Below are 19924 nucleotides of genomic sequence, written 5' to 3'. Positions count from 1 at the left end.
TTGTGTTTGTGTGTGTGTGTGTAATGTGATGAGCAAGTCTATATTAAATCTAACTGTCATCTCATGGAAACAGATAATGTTGAACATTTCAATCAGCACACTAATTCACCTTTTCTCCTCACATTTGTGATACATAGATAAGCCAAATTATCAGTATTAGGAATTATACATGTAAATGTCTGGTACACTGTAAGAACAGCTTATGTGGACTCAGTATGATGATGACAAGCTTTGAGGATCTTGCAGAGTTTATCATGTTGTATAGGAAAGTTACAACAGTATTGTGGTTGCAGTACTGGGAATGAGATGATCTGGATTCTATTCCTGGCTCTGCCAACAGACTTGCTATTTGACCCTGGGCAAGTCACTATAAAAAATCTCCATCTCTGTTTCCCCCTCTGTACAATTGGGGTAACAATGTTTACCTATTTTACAGGGTGCTGTGAGGCTGAATTGATGATTTTTTGTAAAGTGCTTTGAGATCCACAGATGGAAGGTGCAGTATCATTTGATAGATTTTTGGGTTTTTTTGAGATAATTACATAAATCTCAAATACAATACAAAATATCTCTTAAAAATCTTAGAAGACTGCATTTTACTTAGACCAGCACATTTCATGGGTACTGATAACACAAATGTTCTTGATGTATTTGCATTCTAAGCAAAAATACATGCTAATGATTAAGACTGTTCACATGATATTATGTTGAAAGAACTAAATAGCATGACTATGCTGAGGCTGGCCTGAAAATACAAGGCCAGTTATTTGTTTTTCTTATCGCTAAAAAGTTTTCTCACTCCTCACCTGCATTGTCCCTATTTCTGGAGCTCTGTGTGCTGCCTCTGAGTATTCTGGTTGCACAATGTAAATTGCAATCAGATCATATATAATGTTATATTCTACATCATTCTCTTTATCTATTTCAATCATCATACTGTGCTACAGATAAAACCAGATGAAGTCAAGAGCAAGGAAATTGCAAGACTTACAATCAAGGGTCTGAGGGAGGGTTTTCTTCAGTCTGGACCACTGGACCCATATGAGGTAAGTGATTGTTAAAGTCAAGAAAGGACCATGTCAGAAATAAGGATATAGATTATGAGAAGTGACTTTGCAAGAGCAAGAACTTGTTTGCAACAGAATCTTCTAACCAATGTATATACATCTGGGCCAAATACGGTAAGTTGTGCATTGGAGAGTTCTGTCAGGACCAAGGGAAAGAAATCCTCCCTCAAAGCCCGTTCATGGCCTCTAGTGAAACTTCAGGGTTGCAGTAGCTTCCTATAGCTCCTCTAGACCATCTCTGCAAGGGGAATATGGAGTATTAGAACCCCTGGCCCCATGACCAAAAATCTATATGCTGGAGCATAATGACTGTCACAGAACACAGCTCCATTGTGCACAATGATCCTTGCATAAGGTTTAACATTGTACATCCCCTCCCCCGCCCACAGGGGCAGGATTTGCCATGTAAATAGCATTTAACCTGACAACCCCCATCCCACCAACACTACCACATTACTGTGTTCGTGAATCTTTTTGGCACTATCTATAGATCTTAAAAGGATTGGAAAGAATTATTATCTGCATTTTGCAATAAAGAAACTGAGGCATAGAGCAGTTAAGTAATTTTTCCCCCAGGTCACACAGTAGGTCAGTGCCAGAGCAGGGAAATTAACCAGTCTCCTGATTCCCAATCGGGCATGCTATCCACTGGACTACACTGCCTCCCTAAACAAAAGGAAGGAAGGAATGGGAAAAAAACAATGGATGGCTGCCTAAAGCCATTTCCCCTTTATTTCAAACAGGCTCAGGAAAATGGCAACTAATTTATTTTAAGAATCAGCAGATCAATACATCTTAATGCTGGAGTGCTAATAAAAAGCATCTACAGCTGAGGGAATTTGGAACTTCTGCGCAGCCTTAATATAGCTGAAACCGTGGTGACAAATATGGCCTTCCTGGTTGAGTGTTAGTTGGATTCTGTGGTCCTATTCGCAAGTCTAATTTCTGAAATGAAACTTGGGGCAAAGTTTTCAAAAGCACCTGACATTAGAACTGAAGTCTTGTTTTCAAAGTGACATATGCACTTAGGAGCCTAAATCCTCTTGTCTTTCAATAAAACGTAATCTCCTAAGGCACTTAGGGCATGTCTAGAGTGCAGTTAAACTCCTGCAGCTGGCCCATCTCAACTGACCCAGGCTCAGGGGCTTGGGCTATGGGGCTGTTTAATTGTGGTGTAGACATTTGGGCTTGAACTGGAGCCGGAAGCCTGGGCTCCAGCCCGAGCCTGAACCTCTACACTGCAATTTTACAGCCCTGCGAGCCTCAGTCAGCTGACACAGGCTAGTTGTGGTTATTTCATTGCAGTGTAGACATACCCTTAAGCCCTTTTGAAAATTGTACCCCCGAGTTTATAGTTCTGCTACCCCTTCAGGATTAATATAATTGTCCGGCATTGACTTTTTAAAAGTGCTAATCTTGGTAGCTTTCTGTTTTTACCCAGAATTTTCTCTCTAAATGCATAGTAAAGCCAGTGAGCCATTTAAAAAAAGCACGGATCTGAAACGTTGCAAATCTAGGGGAAGTTACCTTCCCAACAAGAAGTGTCATCATTTAGTGCAGGGGGAACTAGCATGCATCTCTTCATACATTCAAAATGAGCAAATTACATGAGAAAATTTCCATAGTCTCCAGCTCGTTAAGCGAGAAGAGGAAGGCTGAGTGACTTTAGACACTTATTATGACATTATCCCAAGAGATTCTGATCACCAGCCATTCCCAGTGACTTCTAGGCTATGCCTACACTATGGGGAATATAGCAGCATAGCTACAGAGATATATTATGCAAACATAATCCGATAGTGTAACGTAGCCTACAGCAGTGGAAGGGATTTTTCTGTCACCACAGGAACACCACCTCCCCGAATGATGGTAGCTAGGTCAAAAGAAACATTCGTCTCTCATCCTAACTGTCCACACTGAGGGTTGGGTCAGCATAGCTACGGCGCTCAGGGGTGTGGATTTTTTACACCCCGGAGCACCATTGCTATGTCGCCCTAAATTTTAAGTGTAGACCAGGCCTTAGTCAATGAGGTTGTGGGGGTGCTCAACGCCAGGATTGGTCCCTTAGAGAATGAAATATTCTGTCAAATTCAGTGCCCAAAGTGATCCATTTGGATTAGGAAATGCAAATTTATTTTGAAACATATCCTATAGTTTTACTCTTACTGGGGACACTGAACATCAGAGAGACTCTTTTATATCCAGTTACATAAAGTATTTTTATGTTCCCTGGTTGTTTTATATACAGGGTGTGCAAGTCTCCAGATATCAGAGGGGTAGGCGTGTTAGTCTGTATCCACAAAAACAACAAGGAGTCCGGTGGCACCTTAAAGACTAACAGATTTATTTGGGCATAAGCTTTTGAGGGTAAAAAACCTGAAGAAGTGGGTGTTTTACCCACAAAAGCTTATGCCCAAATAAATCTGTTAGTCTTTAAGGTGCCACCAGAAGTCTCCAGATGTTTCAGACTCTGAATCCCAGCCCTAGTGGTTCCAAAGAAACAGGCATTTGAATGTGATAGTTTTGTACTCTGCCCAAGTGCCAACCTCTGCATGCATGATTGCCAGTCTACCTATGTATTACATGTAGTGCACTGTGCCCGGAAGGCTGTATAAATTAGTCAAAATTTCTTCTCGCCTCTGATAGAAAGCAAATGACTGGACTTGATTCCATCAAACTTGGCAGGATGACTAGGATGCTGTATAAGCAGGATTTTTCTAAAAATCATGCCCCACTATACCAGCACATTAAAGTCAAACTGATTTCTAAAATTTAAAAAAGAGGTGCTTATAGTGATGTGCACTGATCTCTGTAAACAAAGGGTCCCATTGAAGATAATGAGGTTGTAAGAAAGTAGAATTTGGGCCATTTGTTTTAAAATCCTTATTTTATATATTTCCAAGATAGCTTAAGAGTGAAAACTTTTTCCCTTTGTCTATTTAGACCTTTCGAAACTGGTTCACACTGAACTCTCTTGGCAGATATGTTAGGCTTGAATTGGCTGAATCACTGAGCTAATAATATCTCTAAGAGTTAATACAACATAAGCCTCTAAATCCTCATTTTGATATCCTTTTTTGTAGAACTTCCCCATTTGTATTTTAATGACTTATTAAACAGATAATTCATTCTGAGAGGTTTTCATACTGGCACATTCAACAAGTTCATCTACTTGGCCCCGAGCTAATATACAACTGACTAGACCAAATTCCACCAAATTGTGCCCAGTGACATATGAAACGTGCACTCCATGGTATATTCATGAATGTTACTCTGCTGGGTCTAGCTACTATGACAAATCAGGGACAAGAAGCCAAACTTCCTCCCACTCTTTCAGTCTTTGCTCATCCAGCACTGCAGAACGCATTTGTATATTTAACCTCTTTCTGGCTCCTCCACAGATCAAATTAGGATTAGCACAGTGCCATATCAGAACTTTTTTTGAATTACAGAATCTCCTGCAATAACAAAAGAAAAGGATGTGATCCGATTTGCAAGTTAACAGTCACTACTTTTTAAACTAGCGTATCTTTACATGACTATTGTCATTCCTTCTTGACTGATCTTGAAATATATGTCATGACCAAGTGCCAGTTAAAGGATAAAATTGCTTGTCTGAGACGGTAGGGTTCAAGTTTAAGCTACCATATCATTTTTATTTTGTTGTGATGAATCAAAAGGAATCTGAGACCATCTGGAATTAAGAGTAGGGTGACCATATTTCCCTATGCTGAATATGGGACACATAGTAAAATTACTCCTTCCAACGACTTCAATGGCAATCAGTCAGAACTATGCAGTACAAATGTTCAAATTAACATCAAGTTGACTGAGACCCGGTTAAAGAGAAATACTGCATAGTTGGATTCTTTTTATTTACCTTCTTATCTTTAAGGCTTTAGGGTTCACACAGGGAGCGGTGACACACACACACACTTCCGTACATCTCTCTCACATGGGGGGGTGACCAACCGACCCACCCCGCCCTACCTGGCGCTCTCTGCCCCCCATGCCTGGCTGAGCCCTGGGATGGATCCGCCTCTCCAAGTACCTGCCGCCACATCTTCCCAAGGCAACACATGGGGGGGAGGGCATGTGACCCTGGCACATAGGGTCACATGCCCCCTCACCCCAGATTTTTGCTAGGGTTGATACCAGAATGTGGCCAGCAGCAGCCCTTTGGCACTGTGCAGGAGGGAAGGGACAGGAGCTGTTTCCAGCCGCGGGGGGGAGGAAGGGGAGCTTGTCCCTTCCTGCTCGCTTGCAGTGCACAGCCAGTGCTGGCAGGAAACAGTTAGGGTTGGAGGGTGGGGCCCTGCTGAGAGCCAGAACGCCGTGGGGGAGCGGCCAGCTTCACGTGCTGCAGCTTCGCCCTGCCACCAGCCTTGCACACCCATCCTCATTGTTGGCCACTGGACCCCGCCACTCATCGCGGGTGGCTGGCAAGCAGGGATCTGGTCAGCACAGTAGTGATGGTGGAGGGGGGAGACAGAAAATACAAGACAATTTGCCCGTTTTTAAGAAAGAGTTGGGACGCCTGCAGGAGGGCTTAAATACGAGACTGTCCTTTTAAAAACTGGATGTCTGGTCACCCTAATTAAGAGAAATGGCCACCTTTTCATTTGGTGTCTATTTCTCCAGGCTATTGGGTCAATGCAAAACCAGAACAATGCACCATGATTCTCTTGCATATATGTGTGATAGAGGCAGCTCTTCGGGGTAAGCACGGTCAGTTTGCTTTCCCAGTTTGGAATCAGATAAAGTACAGCCATAACCTACTGCTTCCAATTGTTTCTGATCTCACCTTTGTATGTCACTTTTGCCCTCCCACTCCTAGAGGTTGCCTCCTCTGCCTTGTGACTGTACTGGTGACAAAGTGTCTGTCTAGCTATTCATAGGTGTGTCCTAACTATCCATCTGTGGTATTTATAACCATTTATCACCTTGGTATTTTTTAGCTGACTACACTATCCTCCCCCACTACATGAACCCCCTTTATCATCACAATCTCTGAAGACCTTGGCCATGCGCCAGTGTAAATATAAAAGAGAGATTAGTAATGTTTGTCATCTGCTGGCCAAAAGACTCCTGTAGCCAACAAATAAACTGCACTGACTGGAAACTCCACAGCACACTGAATACTGTTAATTCTAAAATGTCTGTAACTAGGACAATGCTGTTATAGGGGGCAAGGTCAGAGGTTCAAATCCACAAAGCTGCATCTGTAATCCAACCCCTGGGCATCTTCCTGCCTAGGCTGCACTTCTTCTCAACATTTCCCACTGTAACACTCCTGCTAGTTCCTGCACCACCACAGGGATGACTCTAGCCCTAGCACTCTGCTTGGGGCTGAGCAAGGAGCCTAGCTGTACTATCTGGCCCTCAGGGAAACGACCAACCAGGAGAAGGGTGTGGATAAAGCCCCTTCCCTTTCTTATACCAGCCGGAGTTAGGCAGCAGTTAACTGGAGGCAGCACGTGCTACTCCTTTAAACACAGGAGCCTCCAGTGTTCCCTGTGGAATTTTGCCTGTCTTTCTTATATATAGCCACGGTGCCCAAGCCACAATCACCTGAGTGCTACAGCCCCTCTTCCTTCCCTGTCTCCTCTTGAGGCTGTGGCTGCAAAAGCCAAAATCCATAATGGGCATTACTTCAGGGAAATACGTCCACTTCCCAAAGCTCTTATTTCTTCGCCTGACACTGGACAACTGCCTGTGCAAGACTTCACCCAACATGCTGCTCCGGGTTTCTTCCAGGATGGCTCAATTTCTTGCATGGCCATGCAGTAGCATAAAGTGTGAATCGTGATTCAGAGGCTGTTCTAGTAAATAGAATTCGATGACTCGTGAAAGAAATAGGGTTCAGAGAGTTGGGCACATTCCAGTAGTTCTGTGACTATATAACTTTTCTGCTGCCCATGTCCCTGCAATAAATAACGAATCACCTACCCACCTACCTCTTTTTAATTTTTTATTCTTCTCCCTTTTGGTAAAATCAGTCTTGTATTTTACAGTGAAATAAGAGAGGTTGCTAGAGAACAGTACAAGGTGATCCCGCTGGTGGTTCTGTGCATGCTACCTTTATAGCACTTCCAGCCTGTTCATGCAGAGATAAGAAGCTGGAACAGAATATTAGACACTGTTTGTCTAGCTGCATGACTAATGTTAAAGATTATGTTTCAGGCTCTCCTGTGTATGTGTGTGTGAATAGGTCCTTCAGGTAAGACTACAGAAGCATAATTTGGTCTCTATGGACATTCATGGCACTTTCTGGAGAATAGAAGTTTGCTCCAGTATTCTGGTTCTCCACTGTTTTGTAGGGAGCTGTATGCGGTTACTGCTGTCTGCACCAGAGCTGGCTGTGTTTCACTGGTGCAATTTGTGAAGTTCTTTGAACTCCTTTGGCTGAAATTCAGCTCAGTGTTGTGGTCTTCAGTAGTACTTAGGTCTTGTGCTACTCTCTGCACAGGGGGGAATGTTACCACTTTGTGATGAAACCACTATGTAAAATATTATAGTATCCTTTATTATTCTAATTCTTCATTTTATTTTCTTTACCAATTAGAGCTAAGCAAATAATTCATAGTGAATAATCTATTCAACCCATAATGTAGTCTCTTTCTTCTGCTCATGAACTGTCCACGAGTACCTTACGATTTTCTCACATTAATTCATTATTCCAAATTATTCACCAAATAGTTTCTGTGAATAATATTTGGTCAGTAGATGGTGTATATAAACAGTACATAATCAATGCTGCAATGTTTAGGTTGCACTAGACACATTTATTTGGTGTTGATTCTGTACCCTGGCTAGATGAACATCTATCTTAGAATCAGGGCCCCAGTGAAATTCCTTATGTTTATAAGATCAGAATTCACTTTCCATAAATATTACCAAATTGCTGTTTCCACAAACATTCCTGCCAGTAAACTCCTTCACAACAATAGTTGCAGGAATGAACACGCAAGGTGAGTGAACTCAGACTAAGCAAACTATTTTTTTTATTTGGGTGAATATTGACAAAAAGATTTGGGAGGTATTTGCTCACCATCTTTAAAGACATACATAGCGCCACTATGTTGCAATCATTCTACCACCAAAGGCTGCCAGCTCAGTGTTGCTATCAATCTCTTGTTTCATTTGATCTCACCTACAGACGCTTATCTACAGGCTGTCCAAATTTTAATGACTATGTATGTCCATTGGCAAAATGTTTTTTAATCTCCTGTTGGAATCCTACGTCAGAACCCACTGAAATTTGGCAAGGCCACTAGTAATTTTCCAGTAGAAAACCCAACTTATTGGAGTTAACATATGCTTTCAATTTTTAAGATATTTAATAATGTTTTCACCTCTAATTAGGAAAAATATCTGGTTTTGGCTTTTTCACTCTCTTGGGAGCTGAGAGTTTGGTTTTGCCAATTGCCAAGTCATTACAATGTTCCATTCCCTGTGATAAAGGCTGCTTTTCAAGTTCTGAATGAATTTGGATACAAATCTAAGCAGCAACTGATTTCCTGGCGAACACTAACTTAACTCAAACCCCATAATCTACATGAAAGGAACATTCAAGTTTAGACCAACAATACCAGAGAAATTCTAAATAAAAACTGCCACATCCAGCGCTCTCTCTACAGTAGTAGGCAATATACTTAATATACAGGTAGCTATTTACCGATAAATAGTTATATTTACCAATATTGTTTAAATACATACTTTCCCTGCAGTGCTGTGGTTCAAATTAGGATTCATTTATTTATTTGCTAATCAGTAACTAACGTCCCAAACTGGGTGGTTTGTTTTTATTACAAAAAAAATACAAAAATAAAATTACACTACACGGGATGCATTTTGAATCAGCTGAGATATTAAACCACAGGAATTGGGGGTTACAATGGAAAATCAATTTACTCTTAATAACAGCAGCCTTGCTGATGCTGGTAAAATAAAACTCCAAGAGAAACAGAAAGACTGGGTGTCTGGTTCTAGTATGCTATAAGTTGGTTTCAAGGAATTTCGCTCTTGGACTTGCATTGTCTAGCTTGGCCTTACGAGAGTAAACACAACAGTGCATTCTTTTCCCACAGGCTATTACAGTCGCTCTAAAATGTATATTGAAATGCTATGGACCACACCCCCAGCCAGCTAATGTAAATAGGTGTGGCTGCATTGATTTTAATTGAACTGTACTTATTTACACCAGCTGAGGATTTGGCCCTGTAACTAACTTTTCTTTTACTGATTTACAAAAACACAAGTAATTTGGAAATCTCTTTTGAAAGGAAAACTTTTTCTTACAAAACTTATACATACATACAGGGTCATATCCTCAGCTCTGCTATTCCATTTTACTCCAGCCGGGGATCTGACTTTCAGTATACGCACACGACATGTGGGTTGCTCACAGCCATGTAATACACTGCAGCGCTATATGACAAATGCATTTATCATGCACCTTTGATCTCACTCACACTCTACCCCCGATCCTTCTCTGCCAGAGTGTGAGTAGCTCTTGAATAGCCACTATTTTATTTACTTATTTCTAAAAATCAACCTGATGTTTCTTTCCCAAATGAGAAATTTCTCCCCAAAATTACACCAGACAAGGCCCACAATGGGGAGTATTCAGTCCTGGACCACTGACAGATTTAAAGTCCTAAAAGGATTATAAATAGTTTCTATACCGGTTAGCTTGTGATATATCAGACCTTAAGATCTTCATATTATTATGTATTGAAAAGCTGTTTTAGCAAATGTTTCCCATTGAGGGTTGGGCCTCTTGAGAAGCAGCATGCCTTGTGGCTATAGAACAGGACTGGCAGTCAGGAGGCTGAGGTTCTGCCACAGATTTACTGCATAATCTTTGACAAGTCGTCTATGGAATTATCTTCATCCAGTGGTCTCTGACTTTGGGAGCCCAACTTGAGGCACCTCCTTGGTCTTGCTTGTCAGGGGCACTGAGCCCTTGCAATGCCATTTGCAGTCAATGGGAGCTATAAATATTCAGAATCTTGAACATCAAGCCTAAAGTATCTCTAGTTGGGCACTCAACCCTGAGACACACAAAATCAGAGGCCATTTTTGAAATCCTGGCCTTTAGCCTTCCTGTGCCTTATTTCACTGGAGGGAGGAGGGGTTATTGTGAGACTCAGCTCATTAACGTTTGCAAAGTGCTTTGGGATCTTTGGATGGAAGGCACTATAGCAGGGCAGTATTATTTATTATTCCCAGCAGTTGTGGAATGTATAAAGACATCTAGACAACTGAGAGGAGGTGCTGGCAGCTACCATCTTGGTATGGTTCCTTCTGAGGGGCCAGAACCTGTGGTCTCTTGTAAAGATTATGTTTTTCGTAACAAAACTTTTTGGATTTTCTTGTGACAGAAACATTGACCCCTGGAATGGATCTCCCAAGGCATCATGGCTGAAGGGAAGGAGTGAGACATAGCCCCTTTTACCATAGGGAGCACCCTCTCCCATTTAGAGCTCTGCAACATTTTCATAAGAAAACCCCAAACTGTATGAAACTTGCCCATCTTGTGGTTATGCAAAAATAACTCGAGCCAGGCTCTCTGTGAATCAGTTGAATGACCTTGGTGCCATTTGTGGCTTCCCATCAAAGCTGAGTGAAATTCACCATTTTGCACAGTTTCCACATGACACTAGGAGAAACTTGGCAGAATCAACTTTCACTTTGAGTCTGGGGTTAGCATCCAAAATTCAAAGTGAAACTCAGGAGGTCAAATTCATCCCTCATGAAACTCAGCTGGAGAAAATAGATTTACACCAGGATTAATTTAGGGCAGGGTGTCTGAGCCAACATGGATTGAAACCAAACCCCCATGACCCAAAACCAGCAAGTTTCATACAACTCTGTTCATACCTAGTACATGTGGCTTGTTATTTCTCCTTCTTTGGTCACTAGTTCTGAACTGAACAGCTCCCTAAAGAGACAGCCCCAGTAGAGGGCACTCCTTCCCATAAGCTTGTTCACAAGTGATACATTCCAATCCTAGCCTATGAAGCAAAAGTTAATTATAGTGGAAAGAGTTAGGTACGCTTTTAATTAAACAGATAAAATATTGCTGCATTAGATTGTGCAACATGTCTGTGTTTCTGTTTCTTCCAGGAAGACCCATTGACACCGAACTGGAACAGACGGAAGCATTCGTTTCCCAAATACTTTGTGTCCCATCCATTTGCCCTGTGGTTCCAGCGTCCAGTTCGAGATGCAGACGTTCCATATGGAGTTTCAAGGTCTGTTTCCTTGGCTGCGTTCCAAGGACGCTTCTGGGAACTTGTGTACAATGATGTACTTTTTGAGCCTGTCATTGACAAAGATGCCGAGTTACTTGACCTCACAAGATGACTTTGTTCCTGAATCTAGACATGGAGACAGTTAGCTTGCACATAGACAAGATGCAGATTTGCCTTGTTCCACACCCACCTTCTCCCGTTTTCACTTTTACTCTCCATGCCACTCCACGCTTGAAAAAGTTTCCTCTTTTGCAAGCACTAAGCACCCTACTTTCTTCTTCAAATTCCTCCTTAAAGTCCTCTTACTCTGTAAATGCTTTGATTTCCTCACATCAGTCATGTCTCTGTGCCTGTATGTGGGAAGAAGCATGATCATGTAGACTGGGAGGAGAAAAACCCCCGGTTCTGTTCCTAGTTGTGCAAGGGTCCTCCTGTGCAACCTTGAGCAATTCACTTAACTTCTCTGTGCCTGAGTTTCCTCATCTGTCCAATAGGGATGATGATAATAGTCATTGCGAAGGGTATTGTGGAGCTTATTTCAATCATGTTTGTAAAGCACTTGGAGATCCTCCTATGGAAAGCATTGTAGATGTGCCACTAAAATTTGAGTTGGATTATAAACTGCAGGGGGATGGACCCTTTTCTTTCTGTGTGTTTTGGAAAGTGCCACACGAGCGTATAGGTGATCTATAAATAATAATAATAAAGGTCTAGTCCAACATTTTTAAAAGCGACTAGTGATTGTCAGTGTCTCGGTTTTGGGAGCCCAGCTTGACACTCTTTAAAGGAGCTGGATTTTCAGAAAGTGCTGAGCACCCGCCTCCTGAAAATCAGGCCACAGTAAGGCATCTCACATTGGGCACCCCGAGTTAGCAGTCATGTTTGAAAATCTTGGCTCTATTCATAAGTCACCATTATTCACAGAAGAATATATAGAGTTACCAGAGTGTGAGTGATCCTACAACATAGGAATCAAAGCATCTGGGTGTGGCTTCTTCCAGAAGTTGATGTTTGACTGAAGAGAGCAAGGAGGGGTGACTTCGTCTTGCTTATTTGCTTCAGCTGAGAAAAGTAAAAGGCAAGGAAATCAATTAGTGCATCTAGTTAGTACTTTGCACTCTATGGGTGGTCTGCAGCTAGCAAGGCTGAGAATCTGTAGTGAGCTGAGTTATTTACTGATGAACTGAGAAGCCAGCGCTGTGATCCTACAGGAGTTGCTACCCTAGGCTAACTGGACAATGTGTACATTCCTGATGGTCTGCACTCAGTCATTCACATAAACAGTCCTTAGACACTTTGCTGCCCTGGGCAATATCCTGTTCTCCCTGTGTGATAAAAACAGCCCTACTGAGCAGACAGTACAATCAGGTGGATTCACTTTAACTTCAGGTGTTTTTATTGAGCTTTAGTTAAAATTAAACAGTACTCAAGTGTTTATAAAAGAAACTCCCTCAAGAAATAGTTTGGCATGCTTTGGATGACTGCAGGGGCCTTATACTGCTTAAAACAATTAGATACATTTTAAGGAAGCTTAAGCATGATTTCTCTCATAGCATCCAACATGCAAAGGTCAAATATCATTTTAAACCTTCTGTTGAGAGCTGGATACTCTGTTGCATAGCTGTAACCTCAGAAAAACCCATCCCAATGACATTAAAGCTACTCAGTGGAAGAGAGATTCAAGGCTGCAACATAGTTCTCTCTTCCTATTTCCATCAAGGATTACAAGCTCATCGTTTAAGCATCCGCTGATGTCTCGAGGACAAGGGTGCTCCAGTCAGCTAAATATCAAGGGTCCCACTGGGCAGGGCTTTGGAGCAGAGCCCGGAGCTGGAGCGCAGAGCAGCTCGGGAGCAGTGTAGCTGCAGGTTTTTGCCTGGAGCTGGAGCGGAGCCGAAGCACAGCTCCAAAGCCCTACCACTGGGTTTACTATCGCCTTCACCTTCTACCCCATTTGTTTCTTGTTGTTTCCCTTCAGTAAGGATTAATGGAGACATTATGTAAGAGAGTGGGAATGTCTTATCTGCTCGTTTCCTTTCTCCTGTAAATGTTTCCACTAATCTGTCCCACCAAAGGCACTAAGTTTACCTATGTTAATGAGGGGTTCCATAGCAAACAGTGAATTGGGGTATATAGAGATGGAACGTTCATATTTTGCCATCTGTTTCACAGTGAGAAGATGTTACATTTTAGCTTGTTTTTCCAAGTGTTACCTCCAGAGCTTTGGAAGAACTCTTTGACGGCCTGCCAGGTAGGCATAGTCACATCCCCAGTGTTTCCTCCAAAGCAGTTAGAAAGGAAATGAGCAGGTAAGAATTTTCCAGTCTGGATCAGGCCCTGTGTACATTAAGGAAATTCACACTGGTGTAAACACATTAATGTAATTATAGTAACAACAGTAATATAGTTAAAGCAGCAAAAACCCCTAATGTGGACAGGCTGTACCGGTGCAAAGCATGGTGTAATCTGGTGAGAGGCCGAAGTAAACTGCACTGTGTAAGCCCAGCTTTGTGCCAGTTTAGCATGTCTACATTAGATGTTTGCACTGAAGTAGTGACAGTAATACAGTTACATTGTTGTGGATTTCCTTAGCGTAGACAAGGCTTGAATAATCATGATGCTTAAAACCAGAGGCAGGCTGGGTACTCTTCTCAGTTAATTTTTGTCCTGCAATAGCGTAGTTTGCAAAAGTTAACGAGCAAATCATGACAAGGAGGCACATTTTAGTCTTTGGACCTTCTCTTGCCTAAGATGACTCTTTGGTTTGTATCATTGAAACTGCTTTAGTGAATGACTAAAACAAGATCAGCATGGGACACGTATTACGTTTTTTGACAAGTGCCAAAGTGATGTTCCCAAACAGCTGTAACTGAAATTAATTTCTTCACTAGTAAACTGAGGATAATAGTACTATGTTACAGTAAATATAAACTGGAAAAATACAGAGGTAGAGTGTGGATCAAGGGAAAAATATTGATTCCCAACATCTGTGCCAGAGTACAATACACCTTCCATTGAAGTTAGTGGAAATCTTTCCATCTACTTCAATCAAAGTTGGACCAGATCCACACTGTGTAAATGTAACATACAAAAGGTAAAACCAGCAGTAAGTACAGTGGGAGGTATTACAACAAAAGCAACCTAAAAGAATGCATCCAAGACCAGACATGGGATGGTGGCAAAGCTATCACTTTGCTCTGGATTGGTATTCAATAATACTTTACTCTTTTATAGCACTTATAATTTGAATATCACAAAGCACAGTGCAAACATTAATTAGTTAAGCCCACGACACTTCTGGAAGGTAGGTACATAGTTATTAGTACCCCTATTGTATAAGTGGGTCAGTCAAAGAGGTGATGTAGTTAAAGTTAAAGAACAACTCAGTGGCAGAATAGGAAATACAGTCAAGAATCTTGACTTTGAGTCCTCAACTGTAACTACTGGAAGTTTTGTGTCTCATTGAGAGACTGACCTTGTTTTATTAACTTATGTTTTTTTTTCTAGTTTTAACAATTTTTCAGGGTCCCTCCCACCACATACTTACATTTTCAGCCATTTTATACTAATTTAAAACTATGCATTTAGTGGGCATCCAGATCCCATTCATTTTGTGTCTGTCTTCAAACTGGGACTCGTAGCCCAGAAAATGTTGTAAATACCTCAAGTAAAATTTTCAAAAGCACCTAAAAGTGACTTATAAGCCTAAATCCCATTTTCAAAAGTGATTTAGGCACTTAGGAACCTCACTACAAAAGCAACTTTCCCTCTCCTGGTATTGACAGCTCCTCCTCAATTATTGGGAGTGGACTACATCCACCCTGATTGAATTGGCCCTGTCAACAATGGTTCTCCACTTGTGAGGTAACTCCCTTCTCTTCATGTGTCAGTATAATAATGCCTGAATCTGTAATTTTCACACCATGCATCTGAAGAAGTGGGTTTTTTATCCACGAAAGCGTATGCCCAAATAAATCTGTTAGTCTTTTAGGTGCCAACGGACTCCTTGTTGTTTTTAGGAACCTATGGATCATTGAAAGTCTTAAGTAATTTATGTGCTAATGGAAATTTTACCCTGAATCTAAATATGTCCCTGCCTTACATTTTCCCCTTGGATATAAAATTGATAAGCCAGCCTATATACTAATACACTGCCCCTGCAAAGCCAACATCAGTGCAATGGGTCTATAATATAGTTAAACTTCAAATCTTAATCTCTTTGTGAGCCACATCCTGTTTTCGGTTAACTGATCTCATGTGGGGGAAATTTACCAGAGGAAATATCTCAAGTTTGGAAAGTACCAAAAACTTATCTTTAGTTTCTTTGTGTAATTCAGTGCCTTTTAAGATAAAGGTGTAATATTTTACAGAACTATGAAGGCGAAAGAGAGGGTAGGCTCACTTAACATACAGCAGAGACATACAGTATTGTTAGCACATTGAGGTTTTTTGTGTCTCTCTCATTCAGAAACTGAAATTGACCCAACTGTATTATGGCCTCCCCTCTGAAACCATTAACTTCTATTTCTTTGAACTCCCACTTAAAAATGGCCACACTCAGACATATTTTCTTTAAAAAAGTAATTCATCCCCTGGCTGAGAATTTCTGCGTCATATTTCAACCCAATGTGAATTTTATGGTCCTAGTTCTAAAACTATGAAAGCAGAGGTTTATAATGGAAACACTGACTGATCTTTACCACTAGCCATTCACACCACTCGAGTTCTGTTTGTGTCAGTGTTTCCATATTTAATTTTGGTAGCATAAAGGACAATGCTATGGTATGCGACGCTGTCTATCCTGCACTCAGAAAACAGAACATCTATGAATGAACTTGCACCACATCAAAGCTGGAAGTATAGATGGAATGCTATTAGGGGCCAATCCTGCAATTGTTACTCAACCCAAACTGCCATTCACTTAAGCGGCCCTTATTTTTAAGGCCATCAGTTTGAATATTAACCTTACCAAAACTTAGATCATGTGGCCACTTTCACATTTTCGCCATCAAATATCTTATTAAAATTAGAAGCCTGATTTTTAAAAGGTTACACATGCAATTACCATGACTGCATGTACAAATCAGGTAATTGCATACCTACATGGCTATAATTAGCCATTTGCACATGCAGCGATAGTAATTAATATTAATACTTAGCTTGTATGTAGCACTGTTCATGCGCAAATCTCAGTGATTTGCCAGGCACCATACAAGGAAGCTATGGCAGCAGCTGGATTAGAATCCAGAAGTTCAGACCCCCAGTTTCCTGCTCTAATTATAAGACTACACTGTGTGAAGTTTACATTTACCTAGCTTTGTAACCCCAATCTCCTTTTCCTCATTCTTGTTTTTATTTAGCTGCTAATCATTTTCTGACAAAGCAAAGGTCCAAATTCTGCTCTTGGTGACACTCCTGAAACCCCATTGACTCCAGTAAAATTGTATGGGTGTAACTAGGGTGACTAGACAGCAAGTGTGAAAAATTAGGACAAGGGGTGGGGGGTAATAGGACTCTATATAAGACAAAGCCCCAAATATCGGGACTATCCCTATAAAATCGGGACTTCTGGTCACCCTAGGTGTAACAGAGAGGAATTTGGTCCAAGGAGGAGATTTTTAATGAACAAAATTAGAGGGCTGAGAACATAAATATGGGAAACCTCTTGGAACAACTGCTTGAACTCCTAAAAGAATTTGACCCTTCTCTCTGAAAATACCAGCCACCACAAAATGCTAGTTATTCATCTCTAAATTCCATCAGTAGATTAGCTGACAGCTGTGATTTGAAAACAGTCTTGGGCCATGAAACAAAATGAGCTCAAATGTTTTCTGTTACATATAACAGAGCTTGAAATGGTAAAGAAAACTGAGCAGCTGCCCATCTATTATGTTACATAAAGAGACCCTGTCCATTTTGTAGCAGATTTTCAGTGTGTGTTTAATTCCGGTTGTTTTCAGCTGATATCTCAGAAGCCTGAAAATAAAATTAGTTTCCAACAATTTCATCCAAACATTTCCTGCTCTATCTTAAAACAATCATGGTTTCTATAGGCTGTGTTATGCAAACACTACCAGGAGCAGTACTTATAGTGCAGAATACTCACAGTAGTGGGTGCTTGCAAAAATGGTCCTATTGTGAGTGCATGAGCACCACTAGTGCAGCTCTGGGGAGAGACTAAATAGTGTAAGTCATACATAAAAAGTGGCTCTCTTTTTAGATATAGTTCTCTCCAACTGTGCTTGATTTTTAAACTACTCTTTTGAAATCTAGAGAACATATCTCCCAGATAATGACAAATACTATATTTTCCTATATTACTTGACATTGTCTATTTAAGACAGGGAAGTGGGAGTTTAATGGAAAGATTTTTGGGAACATTTTCTCTTGCCTGTACCACAGATGTGATAGAACACTTGAAAAAAGAACATTACTATACTGTGCAGGCAACCAAAGAGCTGAGTCACACAACAGCCATGTGAGTGGAGCTGATGAATGTTTCTGAGCTCTTCATAAAACACATGAATATCACTGTTTTATCACATAATGGGGGGGAGGGAAGGTGGGAGGCAGGAAGTTCAAGATCTTACCTAAATGTTTCTTTCAGTCTTTCTATAAAGCAGTACAGAAAATACACGCAGAATCAAAGAAGTACTTTTGGACAGGACTGGGCTAGATGGACCACCGGTCTGATGCAGTATTTGCACCTGTAACTTTCTCTGTAAGGGTCCAGTCCTGCTAAGTATGGAGTGCCCTCAATTCCCACTTTGATTCTTCTCTCAACTGGTCCTCGGGGGGGAAGAAAGAGAACCCCCTTCTTATGAAGAAACCTTCCTAGGTACGTGGTCTAAATGAAATTACTGAAAAGGATCTGGGGATTCTAGTGCAGTACAAACTGAAATAGAGTCAACACTATGAGGCAGATGCAAAAAAGGCTAATTCCAAAAGAGTGTATTGAAAGGCATGTCATACGTAAGACACAGTAGATAATTGTCCTGCCCTACTTGGCAGTGGTGAGGTCTCAGCTCGAGTACTGTGTCCAATTCTGGGTGCAGCACTTTAGGAAAGATGGGGACAAGTTGGAGAGAGTCCAGGGGAGAGGAACAAAAATGGTAAAAGATTTAGAAAACCTGATCTACGAGGAAAAAAGGTAGAGGAAAAAAACTGGGCATGTTTAGTTTTGAGAAAAGAAGACCGAGGGGGGACATGATAGTCTCCAAATATGCTTTGGGCGGAAGGAGGTTGGTGATTAATTGCCATGTCTGCTGGAGGTAGGTCAAAGAGCAATGGGCTTAATATGCAGCAAGGAAGATTTAAGCTAGATATTAGGAAAAGTGTTCTATCTACAAGTTGTTTGTGGTGTTGTAGCCCTGTTGGTCCAAGGATATTAAAAAGACGAGGTGGGTAAGGTAATGTCTTTTATCTTATAACTATAAGGGCAGTTAAGTTCTGGAATAGGCTTCCCAGGGAGGTTGTGGAATTCTCATTGGAGGATTTTAAGAATAAGTTAGACAAACACAGGTCAGGATTGGTCTAGGTTTACTTGATGCTGTCTCAGCGCAGGGGGCTGGACTTGATGACTTCTCGAGGGCCCTTCCAGCCCGACATTTCTATGAAAACAAACACTCCCACCCATCCCCCCAAAACAGGTTTTTGTTTATTTTTATTTTGTCATAAAATGTAACAACTGGCAAAAACATCTATTAATATTGGGTTTTGTAAGACTTTTAAAAAAACCCACAAACTTAAATTTGGCTATAACTTAACTGTCAATGCCCATTAAAAGAGCTGAAAGAGCAGTCCAGTAATGTTGATAATCTTTGCCCTGAAGGGATCATTGTCAAAATTTTCAAAAATAGAAGTCTAAAGTTAGGTTATGCTCTTATTTAGGTACCGAAGAGCAGGAGAATCTCTTTCTGTGAGTACCCTCCAGATACTGAGGGGATTCTCCCTGTGTGAGCTTCTCCATCCCTCACAAACACTGGGGATCCCCTGTGAGCACCCCCAGAACCCCCACTAAGGATCCTGTGAGGTTCACCCCCATACACACTGGGGATCCCTGTGAGCTCCCCAGGTCCCCCACATACTGCAGATCTATGTGAGCTCCCCCCGCCCCAGAGATCCCTGTGAGGTTCACCCACACTGCCACCCACCCACACTGGAGATCCCCTGTGAGCTACCCCCAGCCATCCACACCCAGTGGGGATCCCTGTGACCTCCCCCAGCCATCCACACACAGTGGGGATTCCTGTGAAGTTTACCCACCCCCACACACCGGGGATCCCCTGTGTGCTCCTCCAGCCCCCCTCCCACATTGGGGATCCCTGTGAGCTCCCCCAGCCTCTCCACCCCAGGGATCCCTGTGAGCTCCCCCAGCCCCATTGGGGATCCCTGTGAGCTCCCCAGCCCCCCCCACACACACACACCGGGGATCCCTGTGAGCTCCCCCAGCCCCCCCAGCCACATTGGGGATCCCTGTGAGCTCCCCAGCTCCCCCCCCACACACACACCGGGGATCCCCGTGAACTCTCCCAGCCCCCCTCCCCACACACCCACACTGGGGATCCCTGTGAGCTCCCCAGCCCCACCCTCCCCCCG

General features: G+C 41.9%; 1 protein-coding gene across 3 annotated transcripts in view; it reads left to right on the top strand.

Moving 5' to 3' along the window:
• Nucleotides 1-19924, top strand: part of TRAF1 (TNF receptor associated factor 1) — a 57964-nt gene that overhangs the window by 4828 nt on the left and 33212 nt on the right. For 2 of the 3 annotated variants that reach the window (XM_026657303.1, XM_026657304.1), the window contains 2 exons: nt 948-1046; nt 11199-11326. In XM_026657303.1, coding sequence (XP_026513088.1) covers nt 948-1046; nt 11199-11326 — 227 coding nt within the window. Of the gene's footprint in view, nt 1-947; nt 1047-11198; nt 11327-19924 lie in introns of those variants that run through there. The other variant, XM_024206656.2, reaches the window with a different exon arrangement.

Source organism: Terrapene carolina, unplaced genomic scaffold (assembly GCF_002925995.2).
Source record: "Terrapene carolina triunguis isolate 2854851 unplaced genomic scaffold, T_m_triunguis-2.0 Scaffold238, whole genome shotgun sequence".
NCBI lineage: Eukaryota > Metazoa > Chordata > Testudines > Emydidae > Terrapene > Terrapene triunguis.
This window is presented reverse-complemented; position numbering and strand designations above follow the sequence as displayed.